At 30.2% G+C, this 23,072-nt stretch overlaps 1 protein-coding gene across 1 annotated transcript in view; it reads left to right on the forward strand.

Moving 5' to 3' along the window:
* LOC142328335 (uncharacterized) overlaps positions 1–23,072 on the forward strand; it is a 100,427-nt gene that overhangs the window by 22,500 nt on the left and 54,855 nt on the right. The window contains 5 exon segments of the mRNA XM_075372040.1: positions 4,624–4,769; positions 8,438–9,454; positions 9,899–10,671; positions 18,695–18,747; positions 20,809–20,912. Coding sequence (XP_075228155.1) covers positions 4,624–4,769; positions 8,438–9,454; positions 9,899–10,671; positions 18,695–18,747; positions 20,809–20,912 — 2,093 coding nt within the window.

Raw genomic sequence — 23,072 nt, forward strand, 5'->3', positions numbered from 1 at the left:
TTTAGGGGTTGGGGTGAAATTTAGCAAAAAAATATTTTTTTAGAGTTGTTTACTTTATTCACAAAATTATCAAAAAAAAAAAAAAAAAAGAATAACCTTAATTATGCAAAATCTGGAGACAATTTTGTTTTTCCCTCTATATCCCCAACCACTTGATTTTTTTAATTGCCCCATATATACTAGTAATTTGACCAAGTTTGGTCAAAATCAGTCAAGTACTGGAGATATAAGGTGATTTATAGGCCAACACAGAGAACCATTTTTAGGGGTGGGGGTGAAGTTCACCAAAAAATTGTTTTTACAAGTTGTTTATTAATATTCACAAAATTATCAAAAAAAAATATTACCTTAATTATGCAAAATATGGAGACGACTTCGTTTTTACCCAGTATCTCCCTCCCACCTCCTGACCTTTTGAACTGAAAATTTAATAGCGTCATTGCCCCTACTGTAGAAATATTATTGCAAAGTTTGGTGAAAATCGGTCAAGTAGTTCTGGAGATATAAGGCGATTACACGTCAACATATATACGTTCACACATTTTGTTACAGAAATTTCAATACCATTTTTTCGGTTTTCTGGAGCTCTTAGGGATCAGTTCATCATGATTCAGTAAAAACCAGATATGCCCAATTTTGATGACCGATAACCATACTTTCCCTTCTTTATAGCTATAGCTTCACTATAGCTGCTATGTAGAAAGTGATAAAAACAGCTATTTTTTAGTACTATAAATTTAAACCTCTGACAAATTATGTTGGTCAACTCTTACTGTATACTTTGAAATTAATTTGGTGTACGATGTTTGATATGATTTTTGTGTACACCTTTGTGATGGAAGTGCTCCAGCTGCTGTGGAAGAATACCAACGTAGGTGTCCTGGATGAGTAGTTCCAAACCAAAAGTATTTTGTAGAATGTTTAATAATCTCTGTGAGAATTGTATACTTATCAGCACTCAAGTTTCATCTGAATGTTAATCGGTACTTGTTGATAAAAGGGAAAATATTCAATAATACAGCTGATTCCTAAAACATTCCTCAAAGTATAATATGGAGAAAATTCATGCTTGTAGAGTGTGTCCTTATCATATTCAGAAAGTTCATCACCTCCAGCCTTGTCACCATGCCATACATCTGCAGTTTTATCCATGGATTAACCGTAATTACCACGTAATTCTGTTTGTACTGTATTTGAACGAAGCTATTTTTACCCATAGTGGCATAAACAACACTCAGAATTCACATCGGTGGTCTGAAGAAAACCTACATGCTGTAATTGAATCAAATTTCCAGCAACAATTTCAGTGAAAATTTATTGCGACATGATCGACAACCAATTAATAAGCAAGCCTTTTCTTAAGAACAATATGTCATGGAGAGAAATTACCTACAATTTATAAACAATGAGTTTCTTACAGTGCATGAAAATTTCTCATGGCGAAATGAATTGAAGTGTATTATCAACTTGATGGAGCACCAACCACATTCCAGGAATGAAGTGACAGTTCTTAGATGAAAAATTTACTGATAAATTGATTGGACATAGAAGGCTAGTAAATTGGCCACCTAGATCACTGGACCTTACTCCTTTATACAAGCAGTAAGAAGGCACACATGATGAACTGATCGCTGGTATTCTCAGTACTGCTGCCCTCATCAAGTAACGGAAAGATATTATTAGGTTGGTGACAGAAAATTTAAGGAAACTAGTAGAAAAGTGCATCAATGTCAATGGTAGAATCTTCAAACATTTATTGTAAATTAATACAGTGTAAACCACATTGAGTATTTTTTTAAAGTAAATTAAAATTTTTACATATTTTTGTCAATTTTTGTTCTGTTTAGTTTTTAATAATAGAAGTTGATGATCTGTTTTATTTTTAACAAACTTTATTACACAAACTTTCTCAGAATTAAATGCTTTACAAGTTTTGATAATAAGATATACACATTTATAAGTTATTTAACAAAGTTATTTTACTTAAAATTTAAAAAAAACCATATTTTTTGTCACAAAGTTTTTCTGTTTTACATTGAATATCATGTAAACCATGGGAGATATAGTTTTGGGACCAGTTTTATTTGTTTTTTCAGGTCAAAAACATAAGAAACCATCAAGTTTACCCCCTTGTAACGCATTAAAAATTTCAGCAAGACCACATTTGAAACTGGATGAAATCTTTCACTAGCCATAGCTTGATAACAAAGAGTTTATATAAAAATTTATATCTCAAGTTCAGGTAGACGAATCACATTAATATTTGATAAGTGTCTTGGTAATAAAGTTTCAAAAATAGCAAAAAATCAGGACTTAAAATATCTGTACAAATTACAAAATGGCGGCCATGTTTATTTTTCAATCCATTATATCTCCATAATCAAAATTTACATTATTTGCTATAATATTAAGACTTTTATTTTGAACAAAATGACATTTTATTTTTTTAAATCAGTTAACAAATAGCCCAGTTACTGCAGAAAATTGATGTAATTTTATGTATGTTTTCATGTTTCTCTACTTTATGTTCAATTCGATTAAATATTAATTGTTTTTATTTACTGTTAATTCTAGAGTTGTAAATTAGTATCCAATTAGGTAATAATTTTTTCACAATAATAGACCTAATAATTATGACAAAATTACATCAATTTTCTGCCATAACTCGACTGTTTGTTAACCAATTTTAATATTTTAGCAAATAACATAAATTTTGATAAAATTAATATTTATGGAGATATAACAGATTGAAAAATAAACATAGCCACATTTTATAATTTTGTATTTAAGTCCGGATTTTTTTCTAATGTTAAAACTGGTAAATCATTACCAAGATGCTTATCAAATAATAATGTGATTAGTCTATCCAAACTTGAAATATAAACTTTTACATAAAAATAACAAAATGGCAGACAGGGTGAGAACAAAGGAGAAATTGCCATTTTTCCTAAGGATATTTTTTGTTAAGTTTAGTTTTACAAGTAGAATCTGAAAAAAGTATAGCCAGCCCACCATTTTATGTATATATAAATATAAATATATATATATATATATATATATATATATACCAGGTGATCCATTTAAATTGAGACATATTTATTTTTCAAAAAGTACATGTTTTAGGAAAAAGTGTTTTCTATTAAAGTTTTTCCATTTCAAGAGGGAAATACATTCACAACCTATGTTCTCCTTGATAGGTCATTTTAAGGTCAACTTAATTTTTTTAAATAGGAACCTATATTTTTTATTGCAGAATCGAGAATTCTTTGCAAAAAAAAACTAAAATTTAATTTCAGACTTTTTTTTCTAAAATGTTTTTTTTAGTTATTCACCTTCAAAAATGCTGTACACATATAAACTGGAGCTTTTAGTTTCATCAGGCCTGGCCCAGCTGTCGAGTTACATCCAGCTGATGTTAATTTTTAAATTAAAGAAAATTAGATTTTATATAAAAAACAATCAATTAAAGGATTAACCTAAATAAAATACATTTAGATTTTGATGGATTTTTTAATCAAATGGTACATGCTGATATGGTTCACAGCCTACATATGTTGCACCGCTTTGGTCAGTTATGTTATGTAGACTCTATGAAAATATTTGGTTTAATGAATTACTGACACTAAAATTTTTTTTAATGCTCTTTATTTAAAACAATTACAAAAACTTACTGTACATAAATTACAGCAACAAATGTTCGAAGTGGTGTCCTTCTATGCATTTTTTGATACGTTTTAAAACTGAGCCATGAACATTTAATAGATTATTTCACTTCATATCTCTACAGATGTTTGTTATACAATTTTTCATGTTTTCAGAGTAGTTGGTACTTCTAGGTAAACCTTTTCTTTAAGGTAACCCCATAAAAAAAAGTCTACTGTAGTAGTGTTGGGGGAACAAGCTGGCCAGTGAACTGGACCAGCTCGACCAATCCAACAATCATTGTATTTATGGTCCAAAATTACTCTGGTGATAATTGAATAATGTGCAGAAGAGCTACCATGATGAAACCATATTGTTCTTCTCTTCTGGAAGGGTAGTTCATAAAGCGTAAAGAAAACTGATTTTCTAGAAAATCTGCATATTTCTCTCTGTTCAAATTTCTGACGAAAAAATGTGATCCAATGCAAACAGCCTATGATCCTTCACCAAAAATTGACAGTTCATAGATATTGATGTTGTACTTCCCTTAGCCACTGTGGTTTTTTTACTGCCCAATAATGCATATTGTTTGTTAACTGCTCCATGATAAGTAAAACCTGATTGTCAGAAAATAGAACATTAAGAAAAAAATTTTTATTTACTTATCAACATTTCAGTGGCATTCCTCTTAAAGCAAAATTATCTCAGTTTTTTCTCCAATTGTAAATTATTCCATAATTTCCAATAAATAAAAGTAAATAATTTAATATTTATTAAAAGTTGGCAAGTAACAAAGTAATAAAAAAGTTTTCAGTTGCCTTTAGATATAGCATTTAAAAAAGATTTGCTAGTTCAAGTATTAACATTTAAAATCATATCCATAGTTATTCCTGTGTTGCAGATAATAAAAATCAGAATTTTCTCTCTATGTTCTGTTTATTCTTCTATATGTAGGTCATCAAATTCTTGTCAATGGAGGAGGCGATGCAGCTAGTTCAGGAAGTGAAGAAAGTTTACCTATGGATAAATTACCATCAACCCCTGAATGTCATGATCCACGTCCTAAGAGCAGATTGGAAAGAGCTCCTTCAGTTGATTTAACTGAAGAAGATCCTTCTAGAAGTAAGGTAAAAATAATTTAAATATTATGTAGACTACACCTCATCAACCTGCTAATACCTTGTATTTGATTTTTTTTCCAGAAAAAGTCAGTTATATAACAATATTCTGAAATTGGAAATCATACACTTGTTAATTAAATTAAAAAATGAAGGATTTTTGTATTATCAGTTTTAAATAGTTTTTCTTAGTGTACGTTCATGTATATTTTTTATCTTTTTTCTTATTTAAATAAGTCATAAGAATAGAAAGTTCTAAAGAATTTGTACAGTAACTAATAATGATTTGATTAAATTATTAGTGGCTGTCAATAGCATAAAGCTGAAAATAAGTAATTTGACAAATGATAAAAAATACTTCTTATGTTTTAAAGACGTTATGTCTCAAAAATGTTGTACAGATTTTCTTCCTATGTTTTTATTCCTGCAATAATTATCAAAGCCACATTTCATATAACAACATTTAAGGTGGAAACTACTTCAGCTTCTTTAAGAATTGTTTCTTTTAGTGCCTGAAGATGGTAAGAAAATACTTAACTTTTTAAAAAATCCGTATAAATACAGATCACTCATGAAAAGATCTGATTATTTTGCAGGCAAGGACTAATGCTGTACCCAGAAATAACACAGTGTTAAAAAGCTTTCATGCTAATCATTGATCGCCTTGTTTTAGTAGTACTTCACAGGAGACTTAGTTATTGTTAACAGGAACTCTGGTTCTAACTTGTAGGAAATTCTGTTGTTGGATTTCTAAAAATGTCTCTGCCATATCTCTTATGTCAGCAGTAACAGTCATTATTATCATTATCCTTATAGTCATTATCATTATTATCTTCATAAGTGTAGTTACAGTTCATTAATTCCTTTTTATGACACTTTGTGATGAACACATTATACCTCATATACTGCATTGTACCTTTTTCAATACATTTCAGTTTCTATTGTAAATGGCAAGGATTGATTTTTTTTTTTGCCTGCAGTAACAGATAGACTTGGGAACAAATTCAAAATAAAGAAATTTTTATCAGACATCTTACGATTTTTTAATAAAATATTTACCTTCAATCATTTTGGGCAAATGTTGTTCAGCAATTCCAAGCAGTAGGTTTAATTTCCAGAACTGTTCTAATTTTTTTAAACTGAGACAAAGCTAACAATGCAGTATTCATCTAGAGAATGTTGTAAGCTTTGAATGAAAGTTTCTGTAAGTGATCTTGTCGGTTGTATACACCATGTTTCTCTGTTTCTTGGTCTCTCTTTTCCTAATAAAATTCATAAAGCCTGGAAATATTGATTTCCAGACTTTAGGCAGTATTTACTGATATCGAGAAGATAAAGGGAAAAAAACATTGATGCATGCATGTATCACACACATGTAGCCCACACACACATCACTGCTATACTATTATTCTCTGAAACATTGGCACACCATGATTAGTCACCTCTTAGCAGCATAAACATGATGCAACTGTTGTGTTTACAAAGCAGTCTATTTTTGTGTGTTTACAGTATTAAGAAAATGACATCATGTTTCAAATAAAAAACAATTTTATTTTTGTTTCTCTTTTGCTTTTTCATGTATATAAAGTTCAATTCTGCGGTTCTGCCTCTCAGAATGGTTCTTTTGGCATCTGTCATGTATTTTGTTACATAGTCAATTAATTTGCAATAGGATATTTGGTAAGGAGGATTACTGAAAGTGAGGAACGTGTTTTTACATTGGGTAGTAATTATTGTTATTCCAAGCTCGCTGTTACTTGGTGGCAATTGTATGTATATATATATTTTTTTTTATTTACTTTTTTTTTTAAATTCATTAACATATTGATCACTGTGCTAATAAAATTTAATATTAAATGAATTATAAACCACCAAAATACATTAAATAAACTTAAACTTACCTTATTAATACCAAGAATTGGGTTTTTGTGGGATCCCACATCTTCAGTTATTAAATCCTATAACTACAATAAACATGTTTATTTATGATATGTTAATTTGTTGAAATTGTTCCTTTTTTTGAGAATTTAGACATTTATTATGGATGAATATGCAAATTCTGTTGTCTAGTAAGGTGTGGATCTTGTGAAAATTGATTCTTGAAATTAATATGGTAAGTTTAACTTATATCTACTAACTGTGTTTTGCTGGTTTATATTTCATTTATTATTAAATATGTATATTTATATATTTGCTTATTTAGTTAACAGAACTTAAAAATTGAGATGCATCTTTCTATTCACTTAATTTCTAATTATTCAGTGTTTATTGTTGTTATTTAATAAGCAAAAGTATATTTAAAATTTGGGAAGGAAAAAAAATGTTTTAATTTTCAGTAAAATTGCTTATAGGATAAATTTTAAAGTTTAGAGTGGAATTACTGTACAAGGAAAAAAAATTAAAAAAGTTTAATTCATTTTTTGCTGAATTCAAAAATAATTTTAGGAGAAATTTTCAAGAGCATGGATTTAATAATAGAGAGAAATTCAGTTGGAAAATAAGGTTAATACAAAGATAATTGAATGGAACAGGAAAGAGGATTAATAAGAAATTAAATATAAAAACAGATGAACATATTATACCAGAAGTTATCAAATTTTGCTATTTAGGGAGTAAAATTACAAAAAGTGGATGATGTAATGCAGATTGCAAAGCGGGCTGGCACAAGGATTGAAAACTTTTATGTTGAAAATAATTCTGGTAGTATCTAATATAAATCTAGGTCTAGAAAGATATTCTTGAAAATATTTGTATGGAGTATAGCATTTTACGTAGCAAAACTGAAACAGTAAGAAAACTAGAAGGAAAATGAATAGAAAGAGGAGAGAAGTTGTAGTGTACAGACTAAGCTGTAGGGGACAGACTAAGCTGGTAGATCAAATATTAAATCTTACATAATTTTTAGTTAATTTGTGGGAGGGTTGTATAGAAAGTAATAAACTCTGTCTAAACTTATAAAAGTGATAATAGAAGATGTAGGATATAATAATTATGCTTGAAGTTAAAAAATTAATGTAAATAAAAAGGATTGAACAATACCAGGAAACCAATCAGACAACTCGATTATTTTGATGACTTCAAATTAAATAAATTGAACACCATTACTAATCACTTATCTGATCATAAATTTTTAAATAGAAAAAAGCTGTAGTGATTGAATAATTTATATATTTTTTTATGACTTCATTACTTATAAATATATATTATAATAATGAAGACTGAGACTGAATAATTGACCAGTCTCTTCATTTATGAGTTATTTTCGGTTACCATAATTAATGCTGTTTATATTGATATAGTTAATTAAATACTGTGATACCTATGAAGATTAAAATTTATATTTTTTACTGAAATAATCATTGTAAGATTCTTATTATTCCTCTGTACTGTTACATATATTTAAATTCTATTAAAACAGTATAGAATATTGAGATAAGACATATATCTTACCTTAATTTTTCATGAAAGTATTTTCATGGGATCCTGCCCATAGTCATAGGTGGTTTATTTAATAGAGTTTATATATATATAGCAGTAGAAGAAATACAAAATGTTATTTGTATTATTTTTTTGAAAATATTTATTTTATTTGTTCAGCTGATGTTGTGTTGTATCATTAAATTTATAATTAAAAGATAATATTCATATTTATTCATTTTTTTTGTGTGTGTGTTCAGGATAGTGTTGATGAAAAATTCAGTTCAGATGGAGGAACTCTAGGACGAGAAGATACATTACAAGGATATGAAGAGGTCTGGGAGAGAAATGGCAATATTAATGATATAGTGGATAACATTATTGTAGAAAACAACAATAAAATGATAATAACTTCTAATGATAAAAACGATAATTTGGATAGTTTTTATGATACTGGTCAAGTTACTACCGAAATAAGCGATCAGTTTTTGCAAAGAAATAGAGAAATAACTAATTCAATCGGTTATGTTACAAATGAAATATATAGAACAATGGTAGAAAAACCTAATGAAAGTGTTGAATTGATTTCAGAAACTCAGTTTATTGATTCAAGTATAAATCAACCAGTTCATGTTTCCTCATCACTAGATAATTTAGATGATTATCGCAAGTCTTTTGTTGAAATTGAATCATCCCGTTCATGTAATAACCTTGATGATAAGTATATGGCATTGGAAGAAAACTTATGTTCGGGTATTTATTCAAGCGATACTATGACCGATGTCATGAGTAATGATAATGAGAATGTACATTCGTTTGATAATATTGATATGTCACCAGTCAGTACGGTTGTCAAAAGAAATATATACAGAGAGGTACATTCTCTTGATACACTTGATGATGTTGGATCTTGTTACAGTAATAACGTTTTAAATGGAAATGAATCAAAACCAATTAATAAAAGACATGCAAGAAATAAATCTGTCTCTGTTAATTCATGTTGCTGGAGTAAAAGTTATGATGTTTTATCAAAGCCTTCTAACATCGATAAAGTTCAAGTTGATACTAAAAAAATTGATGCTCAGTTAGAATGTTATGATGAAGCTCTGAGAGAACTTGCTGAGGTCGAAATGCTGAAACGTAATTCACTCAGTCGTTCATCTAAAGGCTCATATTCTTCTAGTGAAAGAAAATCAGAATCATTGTTGCCAAAGCCAGGAATTGTGAATGATAATTCATTGAATAAGGATAAACAATTCGTTAATGATGTTAGCATAGTAAACTGCACTTCAACAATTAATTCACAACATAAGAATTGCAATTATTTTTTAAAATTAAATGATAATAAAGATTTTAAAGTTAATGAAGATTGTAGCAATACTCCTGTTAAAATTATTGATAAATCAAAAACTGCTGATAATATTTCTTCTGATTTATCTGATAAATATAATAATGTTACAAATTTTGTTGAAGATTTTACTTTACAAAATAATAGTGATGTAAAAAATACCAGTATCTGTAATCTCATACCTACTATTGAATCCAGTGATGATATAAGTTTACAAGAATTACCGCCACCTCCACCAGAATTAACTTTTAATCCGAATATTTTATCAGATCATGATAATATTTTAATTAAAGATTTTTTAATGACACAGTGCGATGAAGATAAAGTTAAATGTAAGAAAAATATAAGTACAGGTGATAATAATGAAAATGATGATGGTGATGATGAAGAAACAATTATTACAAAGGAGTTTGAAAAAAGTTTATATAAATTAGAAAAAGACCTTTACAATATTAACACAGATGTTATAAAACCGTTAGAAGAAAAACTACAAATTGAATGTGTTAGGGAAAATAATGTAATTGTGCTTCCAGTAGAATGCAATTCATATACAGTTAATAAAGCTTTAATTCCTTATGAATCTAGAAATGGGTATCCTGATGATAAGAGATTAGAAGAAAGTTATCCTCGTGATAATGTCAATGAACATTGTGTATCGTTAAAACATGATGATGATTCATCATCGACAATAGATCGATCGGCTGAAGAAGAAAGTCCTAAACCACCTCCTAGACCAAAACGATCATTACGTAAAGGTAGATCTGAAGGTGAAATGAGAAGTATTTCTGGGTCTAAAAATTCTAGAAGTCATTCCACATTGATATACAGTGATACTGTCGGTGATTTTATTTTTGATAAATCAAATTGGTCTTGGAAAAAATCTGAATCGGAGGCAGCTGCTATTGCTGCTGTTAATGAGAAGTCTGAAAGTGATTCAGAACTATGTGAACGACCATTAAGAAGAAAACGTAAAATACTTTTAGCAATGAGAGGCGTTGTTGCAGGATCTAAGGACAGTGATGAGGATGAGGATACATCTGCTGGTGATCCACCATTTTGGTTAAGCACAGATAAAGGTGGACATTTTGCTAGACAAGATACAGTTGTATCTATGCCTCAGACATTGCTTCCTAGTATAAAGCAGTTGTGAGTAAACTTTATTTTGTTTTATTTCTGATGATCATTAGTTCCCTGGTTGCATGCATGTCAGTTTGTCTTTGATAAAAGTTTTATTTAGAGCTACTCAAAAGCACAGAAACCCCTGAACAAACTTCAAACTTTTCAAGATAGAATACTGTTAACTTTCAGGATAAGCTATACAGCTTATGTCAACTATTTTACCTTTTGACAAGAAATATCATTTCAACTCCTTCTTGGTGAGTGATCCAGGGCTTGTAACTCATATTTTAAATAGTAATACCGTTTGTATGATAAATCATTATATTATATTAAGATAAATCATTTTATTTCTTTAAGACAAGAAAATGGTATAAATAAAAAGTTGGTATGATGTCTATACCCAAAATGGTGGCAGGATAAAGTTTGGATTTTGAAAAAAATTACATTGATTATTTAAGGAACTGTTTATCACAAGTAAATAAATTTATAAAAATTTGATTAAATGGATGTTACTGAATAAATTTATTTTAAAAAAATTATTTATTAAGCATAATGTTTGCATATTTACTAAGATTTCATTTTAATAAATGTTTGAAATGTTCTCCTTCTGTTTTTTTAACAGTGTGCCAGTCAGTTGTAAAAGAATTATACTGCATTATACAATAATTCCCTATTGATATTTTGCACTAATTCTCAAATTCTATTTTGTAAATCATCACTATCATGAGACTTATTACAATAAACAATAATTTTTAAGTGGCCCCATAGAAAGTAATCAGGACAAGTCTTTGATCTTGCTGGCCATTCTATTTGACTCCTTAGGCCAGTCTTTCAGGACCATCTTTCAGGATAAAATGCATTTAAAATTTTAAGTACTTGAAAATCGAATTGAGACAGGGTGGCATCTTGTTGAAACCAAATATTTTGGAAGTTGGGGGCCATCCCAATCCCCGTAGGGGAAGACACCCACCTTGTGATGATTCCAGTCACCCCTCCCCCGTTCATAGCCCTGATGGGATTTAATGGGAGGAAGGTGGGGCCAACAACATTTTGAATGTCTGGAATGATATGGTCGAGAAGCAAAGCCTCATATTTCACTGCATCAATAAAGTCATCAATATTCATAAGCATCACTAAATGTTATTTAATATTCATATTCCATCAATAAATATAAGCCCTAACAACTGTGCACCAACAATACCTGCCATACATTTACTTTGACTGGATACTGTGTACGTGCCTTACGATACCAGTGTGGATTAATATCAGTTCAGTACTGATAATCAACAATTTACAATGCCATTTAAAAAAAAAACGTGGCCTCATCACTAAAAACTATGTGTAATAAATTAGGATCTGCACAAATATTGTTCGTCATAATTTTGCAGAACTCAAGTCTTCGATCATGTCATCTTCAGAAGTGGTTACACCAGATGAATTTTGAAGGGTTTGAAATTTTTACTTTCGAATGTTTGAATTATGAACTTGGGTTAATTTTATTGTTCTCAAGCTGCTGTTGAATTGAGGAATGAGGATTCTCAATAAATTCTTGCATAATCTATAAATCTTTTGCAGATTTAGGGCTTTGGTTTTCCCCTATCCCCTAATGCTTCCTGTTTTTTCAAATCGTTTGATGGTTTTTGACACTGTTACCTCTTAAAATAGGGTTACGATTATTAAATGTTGCATTGAACAATTCATAAACTTCATTATACGACCTAACTCTTATCATCAAAGACCCTCTACATTAAAAGTGTGTCCCTGTACTGTTAACTTAGTGACATGTTGATAGCAATGTTAGCAGGTAGCACAGAAAAGGTTACATAGGAGGATGGCCCTAAAGGTTATTTCCTCCTACAGAATGGTTTCTCTCGAAGCGGGTTTGGTCCTGTCGGGAATACCCCCTTTGGATTTGATGGCCAAGGAGAGTTGGGAGAAGATGGATGGTGTTACCCATAAAGTGGCCAGGGAGAACCTCTTTAGGCAGCAGCAAAGTTGGTGGGATGTGTTGGATAAGGGAGCTTGGACTAGGAGGCTGTTGCCTGATGTAAAGTACTGGATGAGTAGGAAATGGGAGAGCTTGACTTTTTTTTTTTGACCCGAGATCTAGTTCAGGTCATGGGTTTCATTTCCCTGGACAATATCTATGACGTTATGCCCAGAAATAGAGAGTCATGGGCAATTATCGTAGGATGTATTAGGACGATCATGTCCAATAAGAGTGAAGAGGAGAATATGTGACTCGTGTTGTAAATCGGGCATCATTGTACGGTGTTTTTGTTTCTGATTGCTTGGTCTGATTTGTCTGTGTGTTATCTCTTGTGTTTAAATGTCAGGTGTATTGTTTCTGGGGGGAAAAAAAGAAAGAAAATTGAATGTTGTTGTGTGTTACAGTGTGTGTTTATGTTGTGCTAGGCTGCTAAAGAATAAACCCAATGGGTTGGTCTAGTGGTTAACGCGTCTTCCTAAATCAGCTGATTTGGAAGTCGAGAGTTACAGCGTTCAAGTCCTAGTAAAGCCAGTTATTTTTACACGGATTTGAATACTAGATCGTGGATACCGGTGTTCTTTGGTGGTTGGGTTTCAATTAACCACACATCTCAGGAACGGTCGAACTGAGAATGTACAAGACTACACTTCATTTACACTCATACATATCATCCTCATTCATCCTCTGAAGAATTATCTAAATGGTAGTTACCGGAGGCTAAACAAGAAAAAGAAAGAAAGGCTGCTAAAGAATGCTGCACTGCAATCTGCGTTTTGCTGTATGGTGTTTGTTTTTTATGTCTTCAGTCTGTGTTATGGTCTGTAATGTCAGTCTATGTGGTAAACTATTGCTTCATGTTTGAGAGTCAGGTATGTTGATTATTTAAAAAATAAAAAATTGAATGTTGGATGTTCAGTATTGTGCTGTTCTGCTAATTGAGATTGAAGTGCAGTTTGTCCTTCATTTTATGGTGTTTGTGTAGCGATCTGTAATGTCCTTGTATGCAGTAAATCATCGTGTCATGTTGAGTGTCAGATGTGTCATTTTTGTAAAAAAAAAAAAACAACCATGGTTGTCGGCGTTACACGTTTTGTGTTATTCTGGTGTCCTGTAAAAATTATGGTTCGATCTGTTGCAGTAAACTGTGGTGGGGCCTGCAGACTCTGAAGTTCTGCCTTACGGTGGTTTCCAGGGTGCATAGAGTTACTCCCAGTGAGGGTGGTTTTAGTCGGTAGTCTGCTGATGGCGATTGGTTAAGACCACCAGCAGGAGTCTAACACTTTGTGCGTAAATACATTCCCACCTCCCAAAAAAAAAACGTAACCAAGATGTAAATTACAAAAGTGGCTTACAAATGTGGTAAAGGTAAACAAAATCAATTAATCAATCTATCACAATAAATTCTCATAAGAAACAGTATAGTAAAGATACACTCTTACTCTGAATATTACACAATAATGAAGTAAGCTTCATTTTTACAATAATGGTAAGAGACCATTAATGATCAGCTAGCTGATACCATGATTAGGTTACAATATTTTTATTTATTTACTCATTAAATTGTAACAAAAACAATTTTTTGTGATAAAAAATATTTTTTTTAAAATTTAACTTTTAAAATAAATTTTAATTATATTAGATTAAATTTTAATGTAATTCAGTTTAATTTCTTTTTATTTAATTTTATTATTTGAACTTACTAAATTTAGTAATTTTTAAAATTCAAACTTTCCGCATTTTGGATACAGACAACGTACCAACTTTTTATTTATACTATTTTTTTTTGTCTTAAAGAGACCTTTAAAATGATTTGAGTTCAGCCACCTACCAAGCCCTGGGCCACCTACCAAGAAGGGATTGAAATTTGATTCCTTGTCAAAAGGTAAAATAATTGACCGATACCTTATCCTGAAAGTTAAAGTATTCTATCTGGAATGGTTTTAAAGTTGTTGAGGGGTTTCCATACTTTTGATTCACTATATAAAAAACTTGTAAAATACAGTGTGGTTTGTTTGTTAGTTCTCTTATTTGAAAAGATGTAGGCAATAATATACGAGAAAAAAGTCATTATCAAATATACCATATAACCATTCTCAAGAACACCTGTCCGTTCCAAAAATTATTACGTAATTGAGAATTGAATTGGTTTCCCATTGCTTTATTCACCAGTATAAATATATGTTGCCCATCAGGTATCAGCCTACAAAGTGATATTCATTCCTAGAAGTGGCACCTTTACTCATTGCCAGAAAAACTGAATGTTTACAGAATTTCATTATTTTCAGAAAGAGAACTCTGATAAATGCCTCTTTTACCTCAGCTGTTAACAACACAAACCTATTCCATATTTGACTATGAAGGATAATTTATCCTTTCATCCATAGCAATTTCCTTTTGCATCCCTTTTTATTTCATTGAACTCCCATCAATGGCATTCTGCCTTACAACATACAGCCCAATTTGTTCTTGGATTTCATGCATTTTAGCTACATAAAAACAATGCAATAATATTGTATTTGAATATTCTACTGATAACAGAAATTAATTTTATTTTTTCCCCTTTTTTGACAGGAAGTAGGCAAAGTAAAAAATATTTTACTTTTCATAAGTATTAGGTGTATACATGTCTAAATACTAGTTGTGTTTACTCAGTCACCTAAACTTTTTTTGTGAATTGTAATTATCTTGTCTTATTAATTATAATTATCCGTGTAATTATCTATAATTGTTTAATTTTTTTATAATAAATTTCTCCCAACTTCGTGGTAGCATTTTAGCCTTTCATTTAGAAGGTTCTGGATTCAAATCCTGGTCAGACTTGGCATTTATCACATGCTAAAAAATTCATATTTCATAAATAATTGTGCAGTTAGTCTATAATTGCTAAACAAATAATGCCACACACATTGGTTGTTTTAGACGTAATCTTACTGGGTTTAGTTTTCATTGCTAATGTAAAATGAATTATAATGATTAACTGTTTGCTAATAAAAATGTACTATAAATTTATTAAAATAGATGAAGACAGTTCATGGTGAAGATAAGTATATTTAGAACACAAAGGTCATGTCAACAGCTTTTTTAATTGATTGAAAAGTTGAATATTGATAAAGATTCAGAATAAGTGTATGACAATGAATTAATCATGATTGGAGTTAAAATATCATGTAGGAACAAAAATTTAGGGAGCAATTAAAGATTCTCTATAGATTCTCTAGGGATCTCAATAAGATTATCTATGACATTAAATTTTCTAGTGATTGGAAATTATTTTGAATGACAAAAATAATTTTTTTATTACTTTAATTAATTATCATCAGTCACTTGTTTTTTACGCTTTAAAAAGATTTTATCCATTAATTGAAATAGGTCAAATTGAATCCAGATGTATTGGATTGATTTTCGATAACAGTTTCAGTAAAGCAATTTTTTGTTTTTAATTTATTTACATTTTAAAAAATTATTCAAATTCATATACATATGTATATTATATTTAATTATTTATTTATATAAAATTCAGTTTCCAAGTAACAAGAGGAATGGTGTAAAAAATTTTCTATGCTTGCTGTTTGACAAACACCGGTTTTTTTTTTTTTTTTTATTGAACAAAATTCTTTAAATCATGAATTTTTTTTTACATAACATGCCTTTGGGCTGATTATTTTTTAAAAATCTGACTGTGAAACCTGTTGAGGAAAATTTAAATATGCATACTATTTAAAACATATTTGGTTCCAGTATATTCCACGCAGGAAATCACTGTTGGTTTTAACTCATAAGAACAGTGCAAAAATTGGCTTCAGTTGTTCAATAACATCACGTGGCAGGATTTTTAATGACGTAATAACAGTATAAAGTAACCTAATTACAAGATAATTGAGTAATTAAACATATAAAATTTAAATTAGAAGTATTAAAAAAGTATTAGATGTATTTAAGTATTAGAAGTATTATGCAAGTAAAATACTCACATTAGGTTTTCTGTGATTGTAAATTAAATTATTTTGTTTCCATGTTACTAGTCAGTAACAGTCAATAGTGATGGAAGTATCTGCCAAGGAAGCACCTTATGCATTTTTAATTCATTGCATTATTATTGTTATTATTTCATATTCTATAATGCCTAATTTTTAACACTTCAATTGTGTTTATTTTTTTATTAGATAAGTATGATGGCCAGTTTAAAAATTTCCTGGATTCCCTTTAGTTTTTCTATTTCTGTTGTAAAAATATTAGCATCTTTAAAAACTCCACTTTTAAAAAATAAATAATAAGAAATTATATTATCATCTCTGTTAGTATTCACTTTTTTTAAATTTTCCCAGATAATGAAATTAACCATTCTTTTTTTCAGAATAAACTATGTATGAGAATATTTATATTTTAAAACCTTCTCAGTAACAACCATTTCTAAAAGGCAAACCCCCATTGAAATTCCTACATTGTTATGATTTTACAAGATTTTTATATATATATATTTGTTATTGTAAGAACATAAAGGTTATGTTCTTGTTATTAGTATAAAATCACCAGTAAACAGATTTCTGAACCAAATATGTCAAAACGTTTTTTTAATTTGAGAGGAAAATAGGTTCAGTTCAGTTGCTTTATAAATGCTTTATGAATTTATTAATTTAATTATAGTTCAAAAACAATTCATGAAATAAATATTTCAAGCAACCACCTCAAAGACAGTCTGTTATTGCATTTTACAGTTGTTTCATTAAAAGTTTGTGTATCGTACAGGTCCATGTCAGAATAGACTTCAGTTTCTGAAGCAGCAATCGAACAAGTATGGCAGACATTCATTCGTCATAGTCCAGGTAAATCAACGGAACGTGCCAGCTTAGAATGAATATTCCTAGGGTTACAGTATGGAGGGTATTGCATAATCAACTATCATTTAAACCCTAAAAATTACAACTGATATAAGCTTTGAGTGAAGGTGATAAAGAAATTACAAAACTGAGTTTTGTGTAAACATGCCAAAAAAAAATTGAGACTGAAGATAATTAAAATTGTGTTCAGTGACAAAGAACCTTCCATTCTACTGGTAAAGTGAATCAACATAATATTCAGATATGAGTTGAGCAGAATCCAAGACACAATCAAACATGTATGAGACTCGCCTAAGGTAAATGTTTTTTGTACTGTAAGCTGTCACAAAATTTACGATCCTTTGTTTTTTACTGAGTCAACTGTAACTGGCATATTGTACCTGGACATGCTTAAACATTATTTAATCCCACAGTTACAACAGGGGATAGAATTCATTTTCCAGTGAGATTCTGTACCACCACATAATCATGTGCAGTTGTTGCATATCTCGATAGAAAACTGCTGACTTAGATTGTACGTGGTCGCCAAATCAACTGCTTTAATTTAGGAATGTAATTTCCTGGTCGCCACAGTCACCTGCTTTAACTACAGTGGACTTCCCTATATGGGATTACGTTAAAGACAGAGTGTTTGTTTCCCCACTTCCAGGAAATGTTGACAAACTGCAGTACTGTTAACACAAACAATTGCCACCACAGATCAAGACATGCTTCATAGGGTTTGGCAGGAAATTGATTACAGATGGGACATCTGCCGTGTTACTAAAGGTAGCCATGTTGAACAATTGTGAATGAAACTTGAAGATATACTGTATTCATTGTTATATCAAACATTTCTGTAAGTTATTTACGTTTTTCTTTATTAAAGGTTACTTTTGCATAACTAATTTAGAAATAACTATTTTTTTTTTCTGTTTTACACATCTTTGAAAGAGTTGATATCTCACTTCCCCACAAGTTTATTGCTTCCTTTCCTTTGATATATATCACTTGAACTTTTGTTCACCTAATAGTCTAGAAATAAATTAATTCTGTAATTTGTTTTCCATGGGATTTTTTACTTATGTCAACTTTGTTTTAAACTAGCTGATTTATAATTTGTTAGGAGCCTAAACCAAAGATCAGTTGAAAGAAAACCCAGAATTTAGATAATTACACTAACTGAATGGCTCTATAGCAGGTTTTTTTTAATTAAATCTATAATCCCATATTTTTTTTACAGTGACAGCAAGGGAACTGTTCCTCAAGCATCATCTAAAGCTGGAGGTGTTGCTGGTAAGTAAAACTTTTGAGTGTTTATTACTATGAAATTCATTGATTAAAACTTAAGTATTATGTTTTGGATAAATCATAATAATCGTTTCACCTGCTAACCTCTCTTCTGTGTGGTATGCTTTGCAGAAATGTTTTTATTGAAGTTCAGTCGAGTAATGACTATCTCTGCGAGACATCCACTTGGACTATTTTCCTAGCAGGAATTGTTCCAAAGTGTTGTATAAAAATTAAATAACTAGTAGACCAAGGTTAAAAAGTTAAAACTATTGGATAAAAAGCTGTGCCTTCTCCTAACATCTAAAAAAAAAAAAAAAGTTGCATAACCTAATATATGAGGTAAATAAAATTAAGCCTGAATGAAAATGACCAATATCATGATTTGGGGCCGTACACTATGTTATTAGAATTTATGCCGGTTATTTTTATAAGCAATATTTTAAAAAAGTGTAGACAATTGTTTAAAGTTTTAAAAGCACAATATATGTTTTCCATTTCTAAATCTATCGGCCATTCAATAAAGGGCACAAATAACTGTAGAGGAAAAACAGTTTGTAAGAGGGTTATGATGCTTTCATAACAGTAAGCCAGTAACCCTGTGATGACGATTGATCAGCTGTTTGATTAAAATTGTTTTATTTGTTACCTCAAAATGTCATTGTTAGATGGCAAGTACTCTTGAAGTTTGCAAACTATTTGACAGTGTGCAGGTGATGCTGTTTTGCACAGTATTCTAACCTCTGATGAGACCTGGATTCACCATTATGAATTGGATTAAAATAGACAGGGCATGGAGCGTGGAAGCACACAAGTTCACTTGTCAAGAAAAAATCAGCAGGAAAAATCATGACAATCATTTGGATATAAGAGTCCCAGTTTGTGTAGATTTTCTCAGTAAACAATAAACAGTGTGTACTACTGTACATGCTTAACAACCAAGTGAAGTCAGTAATGTTGAAAAAAATGCCCTGGATATCAACACAAAGGCATCATTCTGCTTCACAATAATACTCAACCTTGTACAGCTCAGTAACTCAAAAAATCATTAACAAATTACATCAGGAACTATACTACCTCACCATATATACATAACTGACTTGACCTCATCGGATTCCCATTTGTTTGATATCCACTCAAGGAGGCACTATATGGTTAGAAGTTTAATTAATGGCAATGATGAAATCAAAGAAAATGGAATAAATTGGCTCTGACATCAAGGCAAACATTTCTTTACATCAGGCTAAATAAGCTAGCCTGATGCTAGGCTTCTAAAAGCCATCAGTTATTCAATATTTCTTTGAATAAAATCATTATTAACTTTTGTTTGCTCATTTATCACTTTGTTATTTAAATAATATGACATTTTCCCAAAATATTAGTTTTTTATATATATTATTAGAATAATCAAGTATATTAATGAAATTGTCTGGGTCATAATTATGATTTTTATTTAGAATGTGTTTAGCAAAATTTGATTTTCTATGTAACTTTTATTTATACAATTTATGTGCTCTTTGATCCTGGTTGGAAATGAATGATTAGTTATGCAAACATATTTTAAATCACAGTCTGCACATCTTAACTATAAGATGTGCAGACTGTGATTTAAAATATATCCTGTTTATCTAGATTAGATTTACCATTGTTTCTTATTGTTTTAGAAGGATCTACATTATTTATATATTTTATTGGTAGTCACATTAGCAGTTTTTAATCTGAATGATTTAAAAATTTTGTTGAACTTCCTATAATTTGTATTATATTCAAATTAAATTAATAGATTATGAAAAATGCAATTAAAATTGTTAAATATGAAAAATTGTCATGTTGTGGCTGCTTCTGTATTATTTCATTTATTGACAGTTCCAAGTTTTAAGGTATGAAATTTTATAACAGCTATACAAAAAAAAAATCAGCATTTTAATTTATGTTATCTCTTGGATGAAGTATACTTTATTGATTTAAGGCTGCAATCAAAGAGCAAAAAGGACAGTTTTAGTTGCATTCTCCATGAACATGAATGTTTTTATTTTAAATAATTTTTTCTTAATTCTGTTTTTACAGAGGCAAAACAAAATCAAAATGAAGGTGAAAAAGCATGGACATCTAGTGAAGGTGAAACTGCTAGTGCTAGTACGCCTGATGGAAGACATTCCTTTTCTTTAAGAGTAAGCTCTGATTTTTAAAAACTTTACTCAAACCTCTCAATTCTAAATTTAACAAGAATAGCAAAGAGTAAAATAAAAATAGAGTAGATATAAAATGAAAAAATATACAAGTATTTTCTCTCAGTTTATTCAGCAACTTTAAACATCTCTGAATATTAGCATCAAATACTTAACATAGATAATACTTATTTTACTCAAAATAAGACTGAGGCAAAGGATATGAAATGTAACAGAAAATAAAATAATAAAGAAATAATAAGAGAAGAGAATACAATATACCAGAAGTTGGCAGAAATTTATTATTTAGGTAGTATGGTTGTAAGATATTATACTTTATCACTTGCTATTAAATGTAGTTGGGTGTGCATGTAGATTGACACTTCTAGTTTTAGAAAATAATAGTAGTGAAATCTGTTCTAAATTATCTTCAGTTTTATGAGATGTGTTCAACTATAAGAAATAAAACTGACATAACCTTGTGTCTTGTACCGGATGGTGCAAAGAAATGGGAAAATTTTAAATAATTAGAAAAAGTGAAGTAGTTACTAACCTTTATTTGATGTTGAAAATATGTTCTACAAGAGTGGAAATTTCAATATACATTACTTTTTAAAAATTACTCATTTAAGTGCTGTCCATTTTTCTGTACATATTCAGTAAGTCATCCTGAAAATTCTGCATTTCGCAGCACAGGCTGTTTTCTAGTATGCTGACAATTTCCTCTGTGTTTTGAGCTGGGCAAGGTTTCTTGCCCCCAAACGAACATCTTATTGCTGCCATAGACTGTTGGGCAGTGCGTGAGGTGGCTCCATCCTGCTGAAACCAGGTTTACTGAAGGTCAAGATTTTGAAGAGAATGCTCCATTCTCTTCAAAATCCTAGGCTCCCTAGGAGCAAATGACCTGATGTTGAGACATCACAGTGATAGCAGAGCCCCCTTCATCTTCAAACAAGTAAGGGCCTATCACCCCACAACACAAAACTGGACACCATACAGTAAGTTTAGCACTGTGTAACGGACACTGGTGAAGTTGAGCAGGGCTTGAGTAACAAAGTTCTTATTCACACAGCCTCTTGAATAAAAGAATCCACATGAAAATGGGCTTCATCTGACATCCAAAGATATTCAACAAAGTTAGCATTCTCATTGATTTTAGACAGAAGTTTTTTACAAAACAGCAGACATTACACAGCCATTAGGTTTCAGTTCTTGGATAATTTGAATCTTGTAAGGATGAAATTTCAGGTTATGGAGTGTTCTTTGCACGCTCTGACGTCCAAGCTCCAGTGACAAGGGAATTTTCCACACAGAACAACTCCTTACCGGTACAGCTTTCACTGCATCAATGTTTTCTGGCGTACATACAGAAAGTACACACCCGCTAAGTTCCAAAACCACAATCTCTTCTAATACCAACATTTTTAGTTCATCAATTACTGGGAGTATTATTAAAGAACTAGTTTATGATGATCCAGGTACAATTTATACCTGATCCTAATGGTTTTGGTTGATTACTTATCTCATACTACCATTGGGGGCAATAAAATTCCAGAATGATAAACTGGTGAATAGCTGTAACATAATAATAATGACATTACTCTATCGAATAAAAGTTTGTTTTACAGAATTTCTATGAATATTAACCAAATCTTTTTTGACTCATACCATATAAAATTATATACATCATCGGCTTAACTAGTCTGTGAGATGTAATTTTAGCTCTATAGAATTTGCATCTAATCTACATCCTGATACCAATGTTTGTGTTAATAATTATCAACTCAAAGATTAGCTAAGAAGCCTCTCAGCTAATTTAAAAAAATATATTATTGATAAACTGATTGGCAGTATATGGAAAAACCAATATATATGTTCTACAAATTAGAAAATCAAAGACTAATTAGGAAAAATTAAGAACATTTTGTGATTTGTGTATAATAATAATAATAATATTTGCTATAATACAATTTGTTAATAATTTGGAGATATGACTCAATAATATTTGGTTAAAGGCCCACTGCTGTTGTAATACGCGCTCTAAAATTAAAAAGATTAATATTTTGATAACTTTTATAGTAGTTTATTATAATTTGTTTGGAGCATTAAATTAATTGGTCATTAAGGCTATTGGCACTCTTAAAATCAATAGTCTTGGTAAGC

This window comes from Lycorma delicatula, chromosome 7 (assembly GCF_047948215.1).
Source record: "Lycorma delicatula isolate Av1 chromosome 7, ASM4794821v1, whole genome shotgun sequence".
Classification (NCBI taxonomy): Eukaryota; Metazoa; Arthropoda; class Insecta; order Hemiptera; family Fulgoridae; genus Lycorma; species Lycorma delicatula.